The sequence below is a fragment of the Eptatretus burgeri genome, chromosome 5 (assembly GCF_056783735.1).
Source record: "Eptatretus burgeri isolate ZD-2024b chromosome 5, Ebu_testis_v1, whole genome shotgun sequence".
NCBI lineage: Eukaryota > Metazoa > Chordata > Myxini > Myxiniformes > Myxinidae > Eptatretus > Eptatretus burgeri.
This window is the reverse complement of record NC_140965.1, coordinates 40,591,232-40,610,752: the sequence shown is the minus strand read 5'-3', so window position 1 is coordinate 40,610,752 and position 19,521 is coordinate 40,591,232. Positions and strand designations below refer to the sequence as shown.

General features: G+C 43.8%; 1 protein-coding gene across 2 annotated transcripts in view; it reads left to right on the top strand.

Moving 5' to 3' along the window:
• The first annotated feature begins 209 nt into the window (after nucleotides 1-209).
• The window catches only part of MAN1B1 (mannosidase alpha class 1B member 1), a 119,665-nt gene continuing 100,353 nt past the window's right edge, over nucleotides 210-19,521 (top strand). Inside the window, exons 1-2 of one of the 2 annotated variants that reach the window (XM_085881560.1) lie at nucleotides 210-270; nucleotides 459-544. In XM_085881560.1, the coding sequence (XP_085737686.1) occupies nucleotides 467-544 (78 nt within the window). In that variant the 5' untranslated portion in view covers nucleotides 210-270; nucleotides 459-466. The remainder of the gene's footprint in view (nucleotides 271-458; nucleotides 545-19,521) is intronic. The other variant, XM_085881561.1, reaches the window with a different exon arrangement.

Genomic DNA, 19,521 nt, shown 5'->3' with positions numbered 1-19,521 from the left:
AGCGGTTTTCCCAGCGCCGGTTTCCTGCAATGAAATGGGCGGCGGTTTCGTCGGCGATAAAAAATCCGTACATAATAAAAAAAAAAAAATTCGCCTTCTTTTTCTCTCATCTAAACGACGGTTTTGTTTCCAAATATTAAATCGCAACGTGTCGACGCTGAAAGGAGCCTTAAAAATAAAATCGGATCGTCCTTATAACCGTTCAACCAATCACGAGCCGGGTGGGGTGGGGGAAAGTCTTTCGGGAGTCTGAAAAGAGGAAGCTTGAGGGTTTGTTCCCATATAAATCACTCTCTGAGATCCTTTACTTTTACCTCGACTATTTTTTTCGAAGAGAGTGCTCACTGATTTCTTCTCACTTTATACAGCTTGACCCTCTTTTTTTTTTTTTTTTACCCCCCTCCGCCTTGGCTTTTGCTGTGTTTTTCCGTTTTCTGCTTGGATTCTTCGGCTGGAAGGCAGAGCCATGTACGAGAGAGACTCGATCTTGGTGTCGGTGCCGGGCTCGTTCCCATCCAAGCCCTACAAGCCCTCCTGCTGGCGGGTAAGATTGATCATCGGTGCTCAGGATTTACCTCTCGGTGGGTTGGCTTGTTCGTCCTTCCTATTTCTTATGATTGTTCATGATGTCAGATTCCAGGTTCAAATCCCAGGCTTGGGTCACCATTAAAAAAAGAAGTCATCGGGTATGTCGTGTGCATAGTAAGATGAAGAGGTCCACTATGAGGCCGTTGGTACCTGGTGGTGGTCGTATGGCAGCTTGGCTGCCGGGGTAGCTATCATTTCTTGAAGCTTGACTGTGCCGCTGATGCAGTGCCCCTCTACCGGTACGCACACTGGAAGTGGTACTCATTTCGCCGACCTCGGAAGGATGACGGGCTGAGTCAACCCCCTGGTGTATTAATTCAGCGGCCGACGGGGCTTGGGACCCTACGATCCCAAGCCGCCACCCTAACCACTGAGCCAACACCAGGCTGACATTTAACTCAGGACCCTACGATCCCAAGCCGCCACCCTAACCACTGAGCCAACACCAGGCTGACATTTAACTCAGGACCCTGGGATCCCAAGCCGCCACCCTAACCACTGAGCCAACACCAGGCTGACATTTAACTCAGGACCCTGGGATCCCAAATCGCCACCCTAACCACTGAGCCAACACCAGGCTGACCTTTAACTCAGGACCCTGGGATCCCAAGCCGCCACCCTAACCACTGAGCCAACACCAGGCTGACCTTTAACTCAGGACCCTGGGATCCCAAATCGCCACCCTAACCACTGAGCCAACACCAGGCTGACCTTTAACTCAGGACCCTACGATCCCAAGCCGCCACCCTAACCACTGAGCCAACACCAGGCTGACCTTTAACTCAGGACCCTGGGATCCCAAATCGCCACCCTAACCACTGAGCCAACACCAGGCTGACCTTTAACTCAGGACCTTGGGATCCCAAATCGCCACCCTAACCACTGAGCCAACACCAGGCTGACCTTTAACTCAGGACCCGAGGATCCCAAGCTGCCACCCTAACCACTGAGCCAACACCAGGCTGACCTTTAACTCAGGACCCGAGGATCCCAAGCTGCCACCCTAACCACTGAGCCAACACCAGGCTGACCTTTAACTCAGGACCCGAAGATCCCAAGCTGCCACCCTAACCACTGAGCCAACACCAGGCTGCCATTGGTCCTAATATTTAAGGTTGCTGCATGCATTACAGCTGAGAGGTACTCACACTCACCTCTGAGCCATTTAGCCTGCGTTTGAATCCCGACTCAGCTATAAGCTGTCATCCTGGTGTGTCACAAGGCAGGGTGATTCATCGGTGTGTGTGTGACGTCCCTCGGATGGACGTGAAACTGGGCATCACGTCTACCAGAATTAGTCGGTGGACGTTAAAGACCCCACATTGTCCTTCGCGAAGAGTAGGGCGAGCTATCATCGTCGTCCTCGCCAAATTCCAAATGCTTGCCCTCATCTTTTGGGGGGCACTGCATCAGCGGCACAGCCGTGACCCCTCCCTCAGCCAATGATTCTACTCGCAGTAGGTTACTGCATACGAAGGACAAAGTACTGTGGAAGTCTTGCGTATCCGGGCAGTCATGGATGCCGTCTCCTTGAATCCATAAATGTGTGTTAATGCGAAGGGTTAATTATTCAATATTACTCGAAGAGCATGCAAGATGTGGTGTTGCAGCATCGTCATATTTATGGTCCATAAAAATGTGCAAGATATTAAAAATAGATTTCTGGAACCAAGATTGACTTGCATATCCAGCTGTGGAAATTCAATTGATCGTTGCACGTTACACGTGGTGATGTGGTTGGTGGTCCTGTGTCGATGCAATAGGTCATCAGAAAGCACAAACGAAAAGTGAATAAGTTGTACGGTTTCATATTTTGGAGGTGAGCCCTTTTATTTTTCATCAATCCCTCAGCCGTTCTTTTCTTGCTGCCACACATCTTATTAAAGTACGATTGTGGAATATTGTTCAAAATGTCAGACTCCCCTTAATGGACTCTAGAATTCCAGCCATCGTGACATGTTTAACCCACCAACTACTTGTTCAAATGCAGCACGAGGCTGCGTGGTAGCGTCGTTGGCTGAGGGCACGGTTGTGCAGCTGATGCAATGCCCTCTGTCGGTTTGGACAGGAATTTGGGATTTGTTAATGGTGCTTACCATCAGCTCATTCATCAGCTCACCTGCTCTACACGGAGGACACCGTGGGATCTTTAACGTCTACCAACGAATGCTGTCAGATGTGAATCCCGTTTAACGTCCATCCGAGGGACGACGCACACATTGATGAATCACCCTGCATGTGAAACACCAGGATGACAGTTTATAGCTGGGTCAGAATTCAAACCCAGGCTAGACAGCTTCGAGGCGAGTGTGCTTACCTCTTAGTCTGCCTGCCAAGGGCCACAAAAAATACTTTTGATTGCATTTTTTGTTAATGGCCAGTGCCCATGCTTAAAATGTCCCTTGGGGGGTGTGACATCACTTGGTGGGATGCCGCATCTGGATTTTAGCATTAAAGGTCACTCAGAGTAGAGGTCAAAGGTCATTCAAGGGGCTTATTTTAGAAGTAGTACCATATTAGTGCACATTTAACTGCATAAATAGGCTTAAAACTGTCCTATATCATAGATAGATGTCTACAAAAGGTATTTTATTTGTTTTGAAAGAAACAAATTTGGGTCAAGTGTCAAAGGTCAAATTTAAGACATTTCACTAAAAACACATGATTACTTGAATTTTTGTTTTTCAAACGACTCGATTTCACTCATTTTACTTGACATCAAGAATAAAAAATATACAAAAGAATTTTTGATGGTTTTTAGAAATTATTTATTTCAACTTTTCAAAACCATGATTTTGGATTTTCAAAATAGCACTTGTGTGTTTTCACAGAACAAGTGAATACGCAGTTATACGAAGATATTCCACAGTTCATCATCGAATAAACTGTCAATCCGTAGCAGCCTCTCAGGTCATTGAATTTGTGCATCAATCGATCACACGCATACTCGTACATCTAAATCTAGCTTTCACGATAACACCTGCATCTCGCTGTGCTACATTTGGTTTTACATCCACATGATGTTTGACGCATGCCTTTGGGATGGCTGGCAATCTCGTCCAAACAACTTCAAGACCTTTCTGTCCTTCTTTCCATCCATTTGGCTCAGTTGCAGATCTAACTTCAATTTCTGCTCTGTCCGCCAGCAGCCATGTCTTTGCTTGGTCGTTCGATCTTGCCAAGTGAAGCTCGAGGGCATCTCTCTTTGGTGGAAGCTGCTCCAACTCCTTCCTTGCCTTCCTGAATGGGTTCCCATGTCAAGTGGTTGTACCTCAGTTCATCCACATTTGGATTTTCCAGGTCTTCACCACCATAAAGCTTGCACACAAATTCTTCTGGACCTGGGACATCGCCATCCCAACCAATACCTTCCAGAAGGTAAGGATATTTCTGATACATCTTCCAGCATGGCTTGTTGGAGAACCCCTTGAAGGATGAGGTGGTATCACAACTGGTGAAGGCATGGAATCCAAGCAAATTTTCCAAAAGAACCCCATCAAGTTTGGATGCTATGAAATGCACCGGGAAACATTTTCTTTGTTTTTGTCGTACCTGCAACCATCCACACTTCCACATCAAGGTGTCCAAGATAACCGAGCAGTAGGAGAAGGACATTGGTATGGTGACTCATAACACCAAGTCGCTTGTATAGGTTTTGGTAGGCATCTTTGGCATGGAGTACAATTTGCTTATCTGCCTCTTTATGGATTGCAGACAGGTTTGTGACATCTCTCTTATTATATGTTGCATTTGCAGGATCTAGATGCCCTCCACCAGTCTAGACTTTGTGGTCTCCTGTGAGAGAGGAAGTCTTCCGAAGTAGCTCATCAGATAGCAAGTGGGCAAGATCTTCTTTGTTTTCCTCGAATGTCAGGAACTGATCCCAGACTTGTGGTCGAAGAACTTCTGGTCCCTGAATAAGCTTTCCAATTGGTCTTCGTTCTCTCAATATGCGTAGAAGATGTGAAAGAACTGTAGCATGTTTTATGCCATTGTATTCTGTTGTCAGAATCAGGTACAACATCCAGTCTGTCTATAAGCAATGCATTTGCAAGATTTTTTTCATGTTCTCCTTTTCAGTGCACACCTTCGAACTCTCTGTTTACCCTTCTCGGAAGGAATCCACAGTGTTTCTTTCTCACAAACTTGACAAAGGATACAAAGTCTATAAGATGTTGACATATGGTCAGATTTTCTTTTTAAGACTGTAACTGGATTGACCTCCATTTTTTTCAAAACAATGCTTCAAACATTACCTATAATAGAACATATAAGAATTGCTGTTAATATATGACGTATTTCTTCATTTTCTTCAAAACTTTTAGAAATTATGATTACATTCAGAACTTTCAGGACTTTCATTTTTGTCACCAGAAAAACCAAAATTAAGCAATTAAAAAAAATTCTAATCCACAAATTGTGCTGATTTGATTTGTTATGGTATCATTTAAGTATCTGACCATATTTTGTCTAATCTGCACACTTTATTTAATTGTTAATACAAAAGGACTGGCAATATTATATTAATAATAATGAAATGATTGGGCATTCATCCTACCATTGTCTTTGAGAAATTCTGACTAATCCTACTTCTGACTGTTTTCTAATGAAAGCACATCTGGAAATATGATTTCATGAGGATAAAACATTACAGATCTCAAACAGGCTTCTTGGGTTGCAGAAAGTGAATGACTTGCAAATTATATGTAATAATGTACCCAATGACCTTTGATCCCGAAATGACCTTAAATGCAAAAATCCAGCAAGGCATCCCCCCCCACAGGAGATTATTGTCACACCCAAGGAACATTTTAAGCATGGATGTTGGCCATTAACAAAAAAATGGCATCAAAAAAAATTTTTTAGGCCTCTTTTTGGCCCTTCACAGGCAGACTAGGACATCCTGTCAGCCCATAACCCGCAGCAAATTCTGGGTAAACAACAGGGGTTTGATCTGTCATCTTGGTTTCCAGATGCTGTTTGCCATATGAGTGAAACACGCAACACCGGTGTTTGATCTGAGTCTAGCTCACCCATAACCTCCTCTTGGGATTGGTTGGTAACAGATAAAAATAGCATGAGGGAGTTCTCTTGGTTGTTGCAGTACAGTTTGTGACAGAGCTGTTTACTTCAGGCATGTTCTCAGAGTAAATATCTGCTCTGCGAGTATTAGAAATAAAGATGGTGGAGCTAATCCCTGATTTTGATTTTTTTTTTTTTTTCTTCCCCTGCCCCAGAATTCCTTGCAGTAAATTGTCGTGATGTCAATAAGGGATAGGTCCATTTAGTGAAGTTGCTCGGTTGCCATTTTCATCAGTTTGTATAAAAGCTTCAATGATGATCATATTTTGATTTTATGAAGGTCAAACCGTAGTGTTCATAATAACTTGGAAAAATAGGACCACTGGACCTGCAGATTATCTGGGCCTTGGCCTCATGATTTAACTCAAATTTGTTAGCATTCTGTGGTGGGTTTGGCAAAGAATATTTTGATGAATTTTTCTAAGTCGGCCATTTTGACCTACTTAAAGTCACATGACCGGAATGAGCTTTGTAATCCCCTTTACCAGTCAACAGTGGAACATTGCTGCCAAATTTCAGCCGGATCGGCTCAGTGGTTCGGCTGGGAAAATCGAAATAGACGGACGGGCGGATGGTGCACGATGACAATGACAATTCCTTATCTGAAATTCCATTTCCAGATAAGCTAAAAAAATAAGTTATTGTGTCCAATATGCACTCACTTGTGCAACATTGTGCATTGCACAAAATAGTTTTGCATTCACCAAATGGGTTATTCACAACACTGACAATCATGATCAAGAGGTAGAGCTCGTTGAAAGTTTCAGTTTGCGAGGTAGTATTTATTCATGTGCCAGCAAAGGACAGTGTATCCCTTGTCGTAGAAAACTCCATATTCCATATGTATCCGTTATCCGCTGGTGCGGAATGATCTTCGTCTCAATTTTCACTTGGTGGTGTAATGGTTAGACTGTTAGAGCATCCGCTTCGCGTCTGGGAGGTCGGCGATTCAAACGTTGGCCAAGTCATACTGAAGAGTTTAAAAAAACAATGGTATGTGCTGCTTCCTTGCTTGATGTTCAGCATTTAAAAGGATAAGAGCATTGACAATCTCCATAGGTTCGCATCCATGTGGAGGAGGAAATTCCTTGAGAAATTTCCCCCCCTGAGTGCGATGAGAGAAAAAAAAAGAAAAAAAAAAGTGGTGCCATTGTGACGTTGCTGGGACCCAGATACCCAGAGTGCCCCGGGAAGGTGTGTGCGTCAGCTCCACGACGGGCTTTAAATCCCGTAACTCTACCACGAGGCCCCAATGAATCGAAGCTACTCTGCTGCACTTATTTTCCATCTGTTGTGGGCACGTGTTCTTTTAATTTTGTTTGCACAATGTTGTGTGATCGATACTCCTCTTAGCTTGGATGCTCCACTGAGCATCAATGCTGTACCAATGATTGCATGACTCGTCGTGATGTGATAACAATGCTGTATACGTATATCGAACAAACAGTTTCAAATGGAGAACCGTGTCGCCATTAGAGCATTTAAATTGCATCAGATGTGGCAACAAATGCAAATTGTTGCTCCCAGCTTTCTCTTTCGATGATAGACGACACCATTTGCATTTTTGCTGCCTCCTATCCATACCCCGTATGGAATTGCGTGTGGGGATGGGCAGCATGTTTGTTTCATTGAATGGAAAATGGATACGACGGAAGGAGAAGCTTGTACATATGACAACGGTGCACATCATCGTACCCTTTCCTGAACTACAAGGATATTGGGAGGAGATGGACAAATCGACTTGGTATATATATATATATATATATGATAGGAACATGGGTTTTCAGCATCTATAGCTTGTGTATATTTGCTTGGATGGCAATGCCAACCCATATATGAGGCGCCGCGAGGAGTGATGCAAGAGACACATCGGCCATTTTGGAGTTAATGCCATATAGCACTATTTTAATCCTTACCCTGTCATCCTTAACCTCGTTTCTCTGTTTCTTATTCCGTGATGACACTTATTTATTTATTTATTTATTTTTAAACACCTTAATTTGCTGATTTGTCTCATTTGCCTCCCATCACTGTTTTATGTTTTGTTTAACCAAAGAAGCAACCTTATTTTCAGCAGCCAGTGATGTCTGTCTTTTTTTTCTCTTATTTGGTGAGTGTGGCTTCTCATCTCTTCTTTGTGAAGTCAGAGTATGTATTTATGCTGCTGAGTGATTTTAACATTTAAATGTGTTGTGATGCAAGTGATTCACCTCCTCGAATCCCCTTTTACTGCAACACTAAATACTTGTATAGTAATTTTTGCAATTGTAAACTGCATTGTGTATCAGGCGCACTCCCCAAGTATTGATATATTTTATAAAAGAAACTTGTATATAAACCACTGCTGTGAAACACCTCCTGTTACTAATTTTCCGGTGACGTACGACGATTTTTCCTGTTTGAACACTACTTTCCGCACCGGTAATGTGTTGATTGATTGCAATGAAAACATACCAAGACACAGGTAAATGTTCATCGTTTTCTACCTTTTCTCCATATACTTTTCAGCAATCTGTTCTTGCATATGGCAGCTTGGCTGCCGGGTAGCTATCATTTCTTGGAAGCGTGGCTGTGCTGCTGATGCGGTGCCCCTCTGGCAGTACACTGGTACTCATTTCACTGACCTCGGAAGGATGACAGGCTGAGTCAACCCCACCTGGTGTTAATTCGGTGGCCAACAGGGCTTCAACTCTGCACCCTAAGATCACAAGCCAGCCACCCTCACCACGAAGCCAACACCAGGCTTACTTTTCAGCAAGAGTAAACAATTAAAAAAAACAGTTCTATGCAAAAACTTTGATTCAAAAAAGAAAATCTCATGTGTTTATAACAGTTTGTTTATTTAGTCCAGCTGCTTTTCAAGTAATCAACAAAAGTTGTGTTCAAAGTTGAAACATTACTTGGTTTCTAAAAGTATAGTGCCCCCAGGTAAAACTTTCAAGTCATTTTCGGAAACCCTTCAAACTCACATTTGAAGGGTTTCTGAGTGACCTGTAAGTTTTTTTTTTTTTTTTTTTTTTTTTTTTTTTTTTTAAACCTGGGGACAAAACCCTTCAAAAGCTGCATTTTATGGGAGAGTTTTCCCAAAGCTGTTAACAATTGTCTCTTTGTGACTGTTCCCCATCCTTTCAATACCGAAGAACAAACTTCAGCCAATATTGCCTCTCGCATTTTATCAGATGCTGTGAATTGATGGATTCCATCTTGCATCCAATTTTGGCATTCTTGATTCAAGTGAATTTGAAAACTTGATTGATTCCCATTTCAAGCAGTTGTAATTTGCAAGTCAGTCCTCCACTGATTGCCAGGCCATTCTTCAACTCCTTCTGGAAGTGCTCTTTCATGAGTACGTCTTGATCTATACTTCTAGATCATGATTCTGGAAGTGGAGAGATAGAAGCTGACATGCTATCCATCACAAAAGCTGCATCAGAAGCAAAGAACACACCTGCATGTCCTCTCCACACATGATCTGCCCACTTTTTCATCAGTTTTTCTGTCATCCAGTCTTTCCCATTGCAATGGAGTGTTTTTTTTCCTGTGGCATTGTTACTTGTTAAAAATCACCATGGGCGGAAGCTTGGAACCATCGCTTAGTCATGATAACACGACTATGAATTGAGTCTTTTCATTGCCGATTGTTGTCACCGATTAACTTTTCTCCCCGAGTTGTCACAGTACGATTTGTTGGGGCATCAAAAGTTAGTGGCACTTCATCCATGTTGCCAATCTTTGAATGGGGGAATGCCTTCTCTGTGATGATTTTATTCACGCAATCACAAAAGATTGTCATTTTCTTCTTCCAATCTTCAGGCAGTTTTGGGCCCACAGTTGTTCTCATTCGGACGCTGAGCTTACGATGTAGCATGAAATGGTAACACCATGTTGGTGACTTGAAGTTCTCGATTTTGCCGGGTTTTTTAACCAAGATCCATAGCCTACATTCTTTATTTGCGCAGTGGACATGGCATGTCCTGGCAAGGTCTTAAAGCCACGCCACAAGGTTTTGCTCAATGGATGGATGTCAGCGCTTTTTCCACAGTTGACCTTGTGACGAGGCAATGACAGGACTTGCTTCCTGAAACAGCCATTGCTGAATTATGGTTTTATTCACATTGAATTCTCGACCAGCTGCTCGGTTTCATTTTTCCTGAAACTGCCTGTAAAGGGCTCGAACCTGAAAACTCTGTCATCAAAATATGAAAGTGGTGACTTGTATGTGATATTGCATGATTAGATAATATAAGAGTGGTCGGATGTAGTCATGAGGAGGATTTCAGAGTAAAGCTTGTAATCTGTACTTTGGAAGTGTTTTTTTTGGGAAATGTGCAGATCACCGCAGGCAGCTCGTCTTTCTGTCTTCTACCATCTCCTCTCCGGTATCACCCCCCTCCCCCGCTCTTTCTGCTGTATGTCTCCCCCCCACCCCATATTTCCGCAGGGTGCTTAGGTCTGCCAGCAACCCCCTTCTGGTAAAACTACCAAAATCACGAATCACTGTGCACCTTCTTTCTTTCATTCCTCTTTTTCTCACCTTTGGAATAAACTTTGATATTTGAGGTCTTCAAAACAGCTGTTCACCACCATCTCTTATCTTCCCCCATCCAAAACCTCGATCTTTTCTACTCCCATTAATCCACCCCAAATCTACCTCCTTCAAATTCCCTGCTTTCCTTCCCGAAAGTTCCCTGTCGTGTAAGGTCCTGAAAGTTCCTGTGGTGTCCAGCTTGAATACCCCGTGTTCCCTGCCCCATCGCTCTCCCTTTCACAGATCTCATCATGTCTCTGTTCCCCACTGTTTTGTCCTTCCCTCTCCCACCCCTCTTGTCTCCTGCCCCCCTTGTTGTGCATTGTGTGTTAGCTCTCATACGAGCCTTGACAGTGTATACAGATTTTATTGTGATGGGACAGAAAAATGAATATTGCTCATTCTGATGATCGAGGTACTATAACCAAACGTCTCTCATATTGATACAAACTTGTATCCCTGTGCTCCATAATGATTGAGTATTGACCTTTGACCCCAAGTAACAGCACTGGGGAGGTCACCACCCCTATGATTTTCCGTCCCGTCACTTTTTGAACTGAAAACCTTCATCCTATTATTAAACATTCATATTTTCTAAGTAAGTCTTTAGCAACTATCATTTATTTCATATGCACTTCTCGGTGGTCTGGAGATGATTTGATAATCCAAAATAATCCTCGTCCATCGATTGAAACATTTGTGATGGGACCAAAATCTCGTGACAGGACGGAAGTCCGGCTTCCTTTTTTTTTGTGGAATACATTGCGTTCCACTTAGATAATTAATGTGCTGATATCATGCTGCATCATGGAGTTTGCAAACCTCTCAGTACATTCCAATTCTGGTATGGTGGTTGTGGAGGACAATTCGAAAACAAGTTTTCCTTTGCATTGTTGGGGTGGTACCCGCATGACTTGAAGATGACATGTAGTTAGTTACTTTGAGTCACATCATGGAAAAGCTCCAGTAGATGGAATTGGTGGGCCTGTGAAAACCTCTGGATTTTCCGATATAAATGCATCAAAAGTTGTCGACAAATGCCAAGCAATTTGTGGAATATGCTGACCAGCGTATCAAGGGTAAAGCAATCCTGAGTTGCAGTTGAGGCCTGTCAATGATAAATTCATAAAGCCAGTTCCAGGAACTCTCTCTCCAGGTTCATTATATCGAAGATTTCATTGAAACTGATGGATACAAGCTGAATTTCCATATAAATAGTACGTTCCACATTGAGTCAGAGGTAACAAGATCCGTGGTGTTCTCCTGTGAGGAAATCTTCACAATGGTGTCATGACTGAAGCAAATTGCAGTCAATGATTTGGTGATTTCATTCTGACGTGTGCTAGTCCTGTAAACTCTGGTATGAGCCTTCAGTTTCCATTCTGTCATGCTGTCAGGGGTTTTGGATCCAGGCCTAAATGGGCGTCGTGTTTTCGGAGTTTTCTGCGTGCTCGTAGCATCTATCTCGGACATTCTCATCAGATGCCGAAAACTTCGGATGTAGGGGTGGACGGCTTTTGAAATTTGAACTTTGAACTTTGTTTCGGTCCCAATTGAAAATATCTCGAAACTCTGTTTCTGACGAAACCTTCCACCCATTATCGGATGAACGGTTATAATATCGAAACTAATGATTTCAGTCCTCAAGTGACGGCACCTGACTGAAAGGCACCATTTTATCAGTGAGGCATTGTCAAAAAACAAACTCGAGCGCTTGTCACTTGTGAATAAGTCACACGTGAATGCTGGTGACACCATATCAAATTACAATTGGATACAATTAATCTGCTGCTCACTCTTAAATGAAGATAAAGCAACTTTAGACCATCTAGATTGTTGAAGACATGTTTAGTTCGCAAGGATTCCATTGTAGCATCGACGTGGTAGTATAAGAGAACTGGAATAAATTAATACCAATAAGCCACACTCGTGTGTTTAACCGCATTGGATGGTTTTGAATTCAAATTTTTGGAAATAAACCCAGTGGTTTATCATTGAAAAATTACGGTAATGAGCATGCCCTTTTGTGCATGATCTTTATCTTGGATTGGTTACCACCACGCTTGTTAATGCAAGTGGCCATTTACAGAGTGGTGCAGAGCTGACTGACATACAGTATTTGGATATGCGATAATTTTTTTTCAACAGCAAGTGAGGGATGAAATGAAACGCACGTTGTTTTGTGTTCAAAGCTTGCAATTTTATTGTTTATGGTAGTTAACATCAGGAAGGTTACCTCCACCAGTTGTAGTGCATTGTCTTTGACGCTCCATAAAATTATCAAAAACTTGGCGCAACAGATTTTGATCTTGATTGATGACAGCAATTTCAGCTTGAATTGCACATTTCAGCTCTTGTGTTGTGTGTAGATGATTCCTATACACGCATTCTTTGAAATATCCCCATAAGAAGAAGTCTGGAACCGTGAGGTCAGGGGAACGTGCTGGCCAGGGGATGGCTCCAAAATGTGAAATAACCTGATTGAAGAGATTGCGGACCACGTCCATACTGCTTCGAGCAGTGTATGCTGTGGCTCCATCTTGTTGGAAGTCGAGGTTGTTGGGATCAACATCAAGTGCTTCCAACTGTGGAAGCAAGAAGTTTTGTGGCATGGCTACCAATAGCGCATATTTTGTTTATTCATAAAACCTGTTACAGGAAGATGCGCTTCGTCGCTCATCAAAACAAGGTTCGAAACACCGGGGTCTCCATTGATGATTCTGAGCATCATGTTACAACATTCCACTCGAGACACCTTTTCACAAGGAAAAAGCTTCTGAACTATCTGTATCTTGTAAGGGTGAAACTTGATATCCTGTAAGATTCATCCCAAACTCCTCCTGTATATGCCTAGGATGCATGATTGTTGCCGAGCAGAGTGACGTGGACTTTGCTCAAAAGATTCCCTTCATCTCCAAACATTTCCTTCGGTACGCACAGTTATTGGAGCACCATGAGCTGTCTGTCACACTGCCAGTATCTTCAAACTTACGTACCCAGGCCAAAATCACGTTGCGTGATGGAATCAGGCCGTGCCTAGGAACATTAAACCGCTGCCGCAAACGACGCTGTGTCTGAATGATGGACTTGATTTCATAATTAAAACGAACACCTGAAATTCTATCCGCTACTCTCCACCTTTCCATTGTGCCTGAAAAAAAAGAAAAACAATTTTTTTTTTATGATATCAAATCCTCTCTTGCTTGGTGTATAGCCACACCGCCTAAGCCACACCCCTCAGACAGGAGAGCAGTCTGAAATGTGTCAATCAGCTCTGCACCACCCTGAATATAAATGTGTTTTAATAATATGGCGTTTGTAAAACGATGTTTATTTATTATAACTAGAAGCACCAGCTCCCTACGGGAGCCGTCAAGGGGGTCATGTTATTATATTTGTGCCTATTTTACTCCAAGGGGTCCCAGGATTACACACCGAAGAAATAGTTGCGATCGGTTCAGCCGTTTTTGCGGTATTTGGGAACAGACAGATGGACAGACGGTAAATTATAGTAAGATGAGACAAAAATTTTGAGCCTTTATAGAAAGTAGGCATTTATATAAATATCCATTATTTGTGGTCTTTACAAACACCATTGTTCATGATCTTTGTAAGTATTCTTAAGTATTGTTTGTGATAGTTTTAATTCCGAGTACCTTTGTTTGCAGTCTTGAGTACTATCATCATTGCTTGCGATTGATGATGATGAGCTGTACTGTACTCTTTATAGTTGTTGGTGCTGCTGTAAAGCAGTTACTGCTGCTGACCCATTTTCTTGGCGAGGGTTATACTGGGTTGTTTGCGATTGCCTTCCCAGCAGTAGTTAGGGCAGGAACTTGGAATTTGTTCATGGTTCCGGCGATAGCTCACCTACTCTTCCTGAATTACACTGTGGGATCTTTAACTCCACCAACTAATGTCGGCAGTCAGGACGCCCAGTTTAACGTCTCTCAGAGTGATGGCACACACATTGCTTAATCACCCTGCCTGCATCAGACATGTACATTCTTTTGGTCACATTATTTTGTTAAACACCATGATGTCCGTTTATAGCTTGGCCGAGATTCTAACCCAGGCTATACAGTTCAGAGACGAGTGTGTTGCAGTCTTTATGATCATCATTATTTGTGATTTAGACAGCATGAGGATATTTTAAGATAAATCCGATTGTATTTTTATTTTATTCTAAGTTGTGAGGAGAGGGAATTGACACATTTGATAATTGTGCTTTGTGATTCACCGGTGCATTCTGGAACATCAGAGCTATTGGATTAGGCCGTTCGGGTTATGAGCAATTGCATTGGACCAGAAAGTAACAACATTCGTGGGCTGGATAGGGCAGTTAATAGGTTTTAAAAATCACTTTCAACAAATTTAACTATCAATCATCATTGCGTTTGCAGTGACTTAAACTCTCATAGCAGACAAAATGTACTTGACTTTTTGTGTTTCTCTGAAGAAGAAGCTTTTATTATCCTAATTCTCTTATTCATTGGGCCTTTGTCAGTTTTGGCTTGAATGAAGCGTAAGGTCCAAATCCAGCAGTGTGAGGTTTATTCTCAATCTATAGATCATTCAAGTCTCAATGATGATCCCACAACAAGCATGATTGGTTCACGAGTATTTTACAACAAGATATGTCGGGCATTGATGAAATTGGTCTCGTCTAATGAGAACAAAATATGGATTACTTTCTCCTGAAGTTGGTAGTGCCCATAGATGCTCTTGATAATGTGACGTGGTGTTCACAACACGTCGTGGATATTTCCATGCCAAAAAAACCAATCTTGGACAGGTCACCGCTCATTCACAGCATGTGAAACCATTCTGCCCTGTGTGGCCATACCATGGGAATTGAAGCAATACCCCAAGACTTTACTCACTTCCCCATTGACTCACCCACTGCAGTTAATGCTCAGTCATAATTTGGTGTTTTAACGTCTTCTTTTTTTAAACAACCAGTTTATGCTTCAAATGCCATGAGCAATACTCCATCTGTTTTGGGCTACAAGTATCTCCCCGCTTTAATGAGGGTTCGCCACAACAAATGGTTTCATTTCGGGCTAATCATCACTTAAGGAGGGTTGGAGCTATTTAATTTGGTGATTGCGCAACCTGGCGATGTTTTTCCTGCCGATTAACTTTTCAGAATGATCGGGTTAGAAATTGTAGGACGAGCAGTGGCATCAAAATGCTCATTGTGGTCTTCGCCATTAAACACAGCAAAGAAACGGAAGGCAATTACCCTCAGGTCAGGTATGGGAGCATGCGCCGGAGCAAACGTCGCTGCGTCCACTTTTTGCCGGTACTCCAGGGGTCTTCGTCTGGCCATCCCCCAGGCAGACGCCTGGTCCATCCCCATCTCTCTGAGATGAAGAATGATATTGTGGAGAAGACATCTGTTATTGCCCGTGTGTATGGTATGGCCGTCAACAATCACCACCACAGTGAAGAACAAGGAAGCGTTAAAGAAGATGGCAATAATGGCAGTTTTGGTGGACAGCTGCTGCAATATTTCCTGCGGTAGAGATGCCTCTGGAAGAGATGGAGAAAGTCTTAAAAGTTTGGATGGAGGACGAAAATTGGCGTCATTGCCCTGTTTCTTCCAGCATCATCCAAGAAAAAGCACGTATTTTATGTGAGAGTCTGAATCATTAATTAAATTAAGAAGGAGGTGACGCTGAATGGAAGCAGCCCACAGAAACGTTTGTTTCTAGCCATGGGTGGCTTGATTGCTTTCATAAGCGCTATAAACTGCACAATAACAAAGTGACCAGAAAGGCTGCAAGTTCTGATATTGATGCTGCTTTTTTTTTTTTTTTTTTTTTTTTTTTTTTTTTTTTGTATACCTTGGTCGAGGCTCGTATGAGAGCTAACACACAACTCACAGCAAGGAGGCATGAGACAAGAGGGGCGGGAGTGGAAGGGACAAAACATTGGGGAACAGACAGGTGAATTGTGGAAGGGAGAGGGATGGGGATGGGACGGGGAACATGGCGAGGGGAAGATGGACATTAAAGGGACTTTCAGGAAGGAAAGCAGGAGAATTGAAGGAAGTGGGCTTGGGTGGATTATCGGGCGTAGAAAAGATCGAGGATTTGGATGGGGGAAGATAAGAGGTGGTGGTGAACAGCTGTTTTGAAAGCCTGGAGGGAAGAATGGGAAAGAATAGAGTGAGGAAGTTTATTCCAAAGGCGGGAAAAAAGAGGAATGAAAGAGTGAAGATGAGCAGTGATTCGTGATTTTGGTAGTTTTACCAGAAGGGGGTTGTTGGCGGACCTTGAGCGCCCTGTGGAAATGTGGTTGGGACAAATCACAGAGAGAGCAGGGGGGGCAAGGCTGGAGAGGAGTCGGTAGAAGACAGAAAGACCACCGACCAACCTGCGGTGATTGAGTGAGAGGCCCAAAGATTCAGCTTCATTGCGGGAGATGCCAATGATCTTAAAAGCCCTGGTTTCGACAGCGTGAAGTCGAGAAAGGTGGGAGGCAGGAGCACCAGCCCAGAGGGGAGAGCAGTACTCCATCAGGCTACGGACAAAAGCTTTGTAAGTGGTCAGGAGCTCAAGAGGGCCGAGGAAGGACTTTGCACGACGGAGGATTCCCAGTCGGCGACTGGCTTTTGAGGCAAGGTTGGAAATGTGACTTTCCCACGAAAGGTCATGGCAGATAGTGAGACCCAGAAGCTTGAAAGAAAAGACTTCTTCCAGAGGATTGTTGAGAAAGTGGATGCGGGCCTTTTGTAAACGGTCCTTTCGAAGAGACATAGTGAGAGTGTGAGATTTGTCTGGATTGAAAGACATGTTCCACGTGTTGGACCAGTTTGTGATTTTATCCAGATCTGCAGTGAGCGAAGAAGCTGCTGCTTGCCGGTCTGAGGGATGACAGATGGTACGGCAGAGGGTGGAGTCATCGGCAAAGAGAAATAGAGGATTTTCCAGAGAGTCCGAGAGATCATTGATGAAAACCAGAAAAAGAACAGGGCCCAGAACGCTACCTTGAGGAACTCCAGCCTGCACAGGAAGAGGGGATGAAAGAACTCCATTTAGGGCCACACGTTGACTGCGACAGGAGAGGAAGTCTGCGAGCCATGAGTGGAGATGGCCTTGAATACCATGGGAAGAGAGTTTGGTGAGTAGGGCAGGGTGCCAGACTGTGTCAAAAGCACATGATATGTCCAGGGATACGGCTCGGATTTCCTGTCTGGCATTGAGGACCTCCATCCATTGATGGGAGAGCAGTAGCAGCATATCTAGGGTAGAGTGACCTGGTCTGAAACCAAATTGATGATTGGAAATCAAGCCATTGGAGAAGAGGAAGGATTTCATGTCTGAAGCGATGATGGATTCCATAACCTTGCTGATGATTGGGAGAAGGCTGATTGGTCTATAGTTACAGGGATCTGTTTTTGCACCTTTTTTATGCAGGGCAGTGATGTTAGCAGATTTCCAAGCAGATGGCAGATGACCTTGGGAAAATGAGAGGGTGAATAGAACAGAGAGAGGGTGAGCAAGAGCAGAAGAGCAGGCTTTGAGGACACGTGGGCTGATGCCGTCTGGACCGGTTGCAGAATCTGACTCGAGGTTTGAAAGCAAGCTCTCCACCTTGTCAGGAGAAAAGGATACAGAGTCCAGGGACAGTTGGGTGCGACTGGGTAAAGTGGGTAGAGATAGTGATGGGTTTGGGACACAAGATTTAGCTGCAAACACCGAGTTTAGACATTCAGCTTTATCACGTGTGGAATCAGCAGTGCGGCCATTTGAGGTAAGGGAGGGGATGGAGGGGGAACATACACCAGAAACAGATTTGATTAAACGCCACCAGGATTTTGAGGAGGGAGAGAGGTTTGAGAGTTCAGACTTGAGATGAGAAAGATGTTGTTTTCTGGCTCTCCTGAGGGTAGCTACACACTTGTTCCGAGCTTTGTGGAAAGAACTGAGATTGCCCTCAGTTGGGTTTGCTTTCCATGAGGCAAAGGCAAGTTGTTTCAGGACAACTGCCTCGCCACAAGCTTCAGTAAACCACGGGCGGGAGGAAGGGTAAGACAACTGAACACGAGAGGGGATAAATCTGTGCATGAGGGAGAGCAAGTTTCTTTGAAAGAATTCCCAGGATGAGTTGATGTTTGAGAAAGTAGTGATAGGAGACCAGTCTGTAAGTTTGATGGCTGCTCGGAGACCCTGCCAGTCGGCTTGAGTGAAATGCCAGACTCGACGGCGGTGAGGTGGTTCTCTGATAACAGCCAGAGAGATGTCCACTTTAACAAGGACGTGGTCAGAAGAACCAATTGGAGCGAAGGAAGAGCAGCAGATATTGTCAGGGAAATTTGTCAAAATCAGATCCAGAAGAGATGGAGTACCATTGGTTGAGATCCGGGTCGGGAAGTTGACCGATTGAGTCAGTCCCAATGAGTCACAGAAAGCTTTTGCTGATGTCCCATGGCAGGTGAGAGAGGTACCCACACCTAGCCAACTGGCGTGATGACAATTGAAGTCGCCACATAAGAGGAAGAGAGAGTTTGGATGAGAAGATAGAAGATGGTCCATGTTTTCGGAGAGTGAGGTGTAGATGGAGTCATCACTGTTCGGTGGACGGTACAGTACACATATAAACATGAGGTGGGAGTGGAGGGGAAGCCGAAGCCAGAGGTATTCCTGGGGGTGTGGGGGAGTGAGAGCAGTGCAGGGAGAGTGAGGAATAGAGTCTTTGATGAAGAGAGCAACACCTCCACCAGGACGAGGCTCAGGTCTGTCATACCGTAAGAGGGAGTAACCAGGGACCAGTAACTGTTACCAGAGTAACTGTTATCACATTCTCGCACGATGTTACCAGAGAGTAACCAGTAACTGCTGAACGATACCCAGCGGAGCTGAAGAAGATTATTGAGGAGGGTGGATACTCCCCCAATCAAGTTTTTAACTTTTACGAGACTAAGCTCAATTGGAAGAAAATGCCCAGCCGCACCTTCATCTGTCACCCTGAGAAGCCTGCACCAGGTTTTACGACTGCCAAGGATCGCCTCACCCTTGTTTGTGAGGGTAATGCATCGGGCAATTTCAAACTGAAGCCATGCCTTATCTCCTGCTCGGAAAATCCGAGAGCCTTGAGGGGTTTATCTAAGGTGGCAATCCCCGTTTATTTTCTATCCACAAAGAAGGCCTGGATGACGAGAAGCATATGCCTGGACTACATGAAGGGCTATGTGGGACCCTGCAATTAAGAACTACCTGCAGGAGAAGAGCCTAGCAAATGAAGTCTTTGTTATTGGTGGGCCGGATGTGGTGAATGACTTTCATGGTTTCCCTGATGTCTCCAGCATAAGGAAA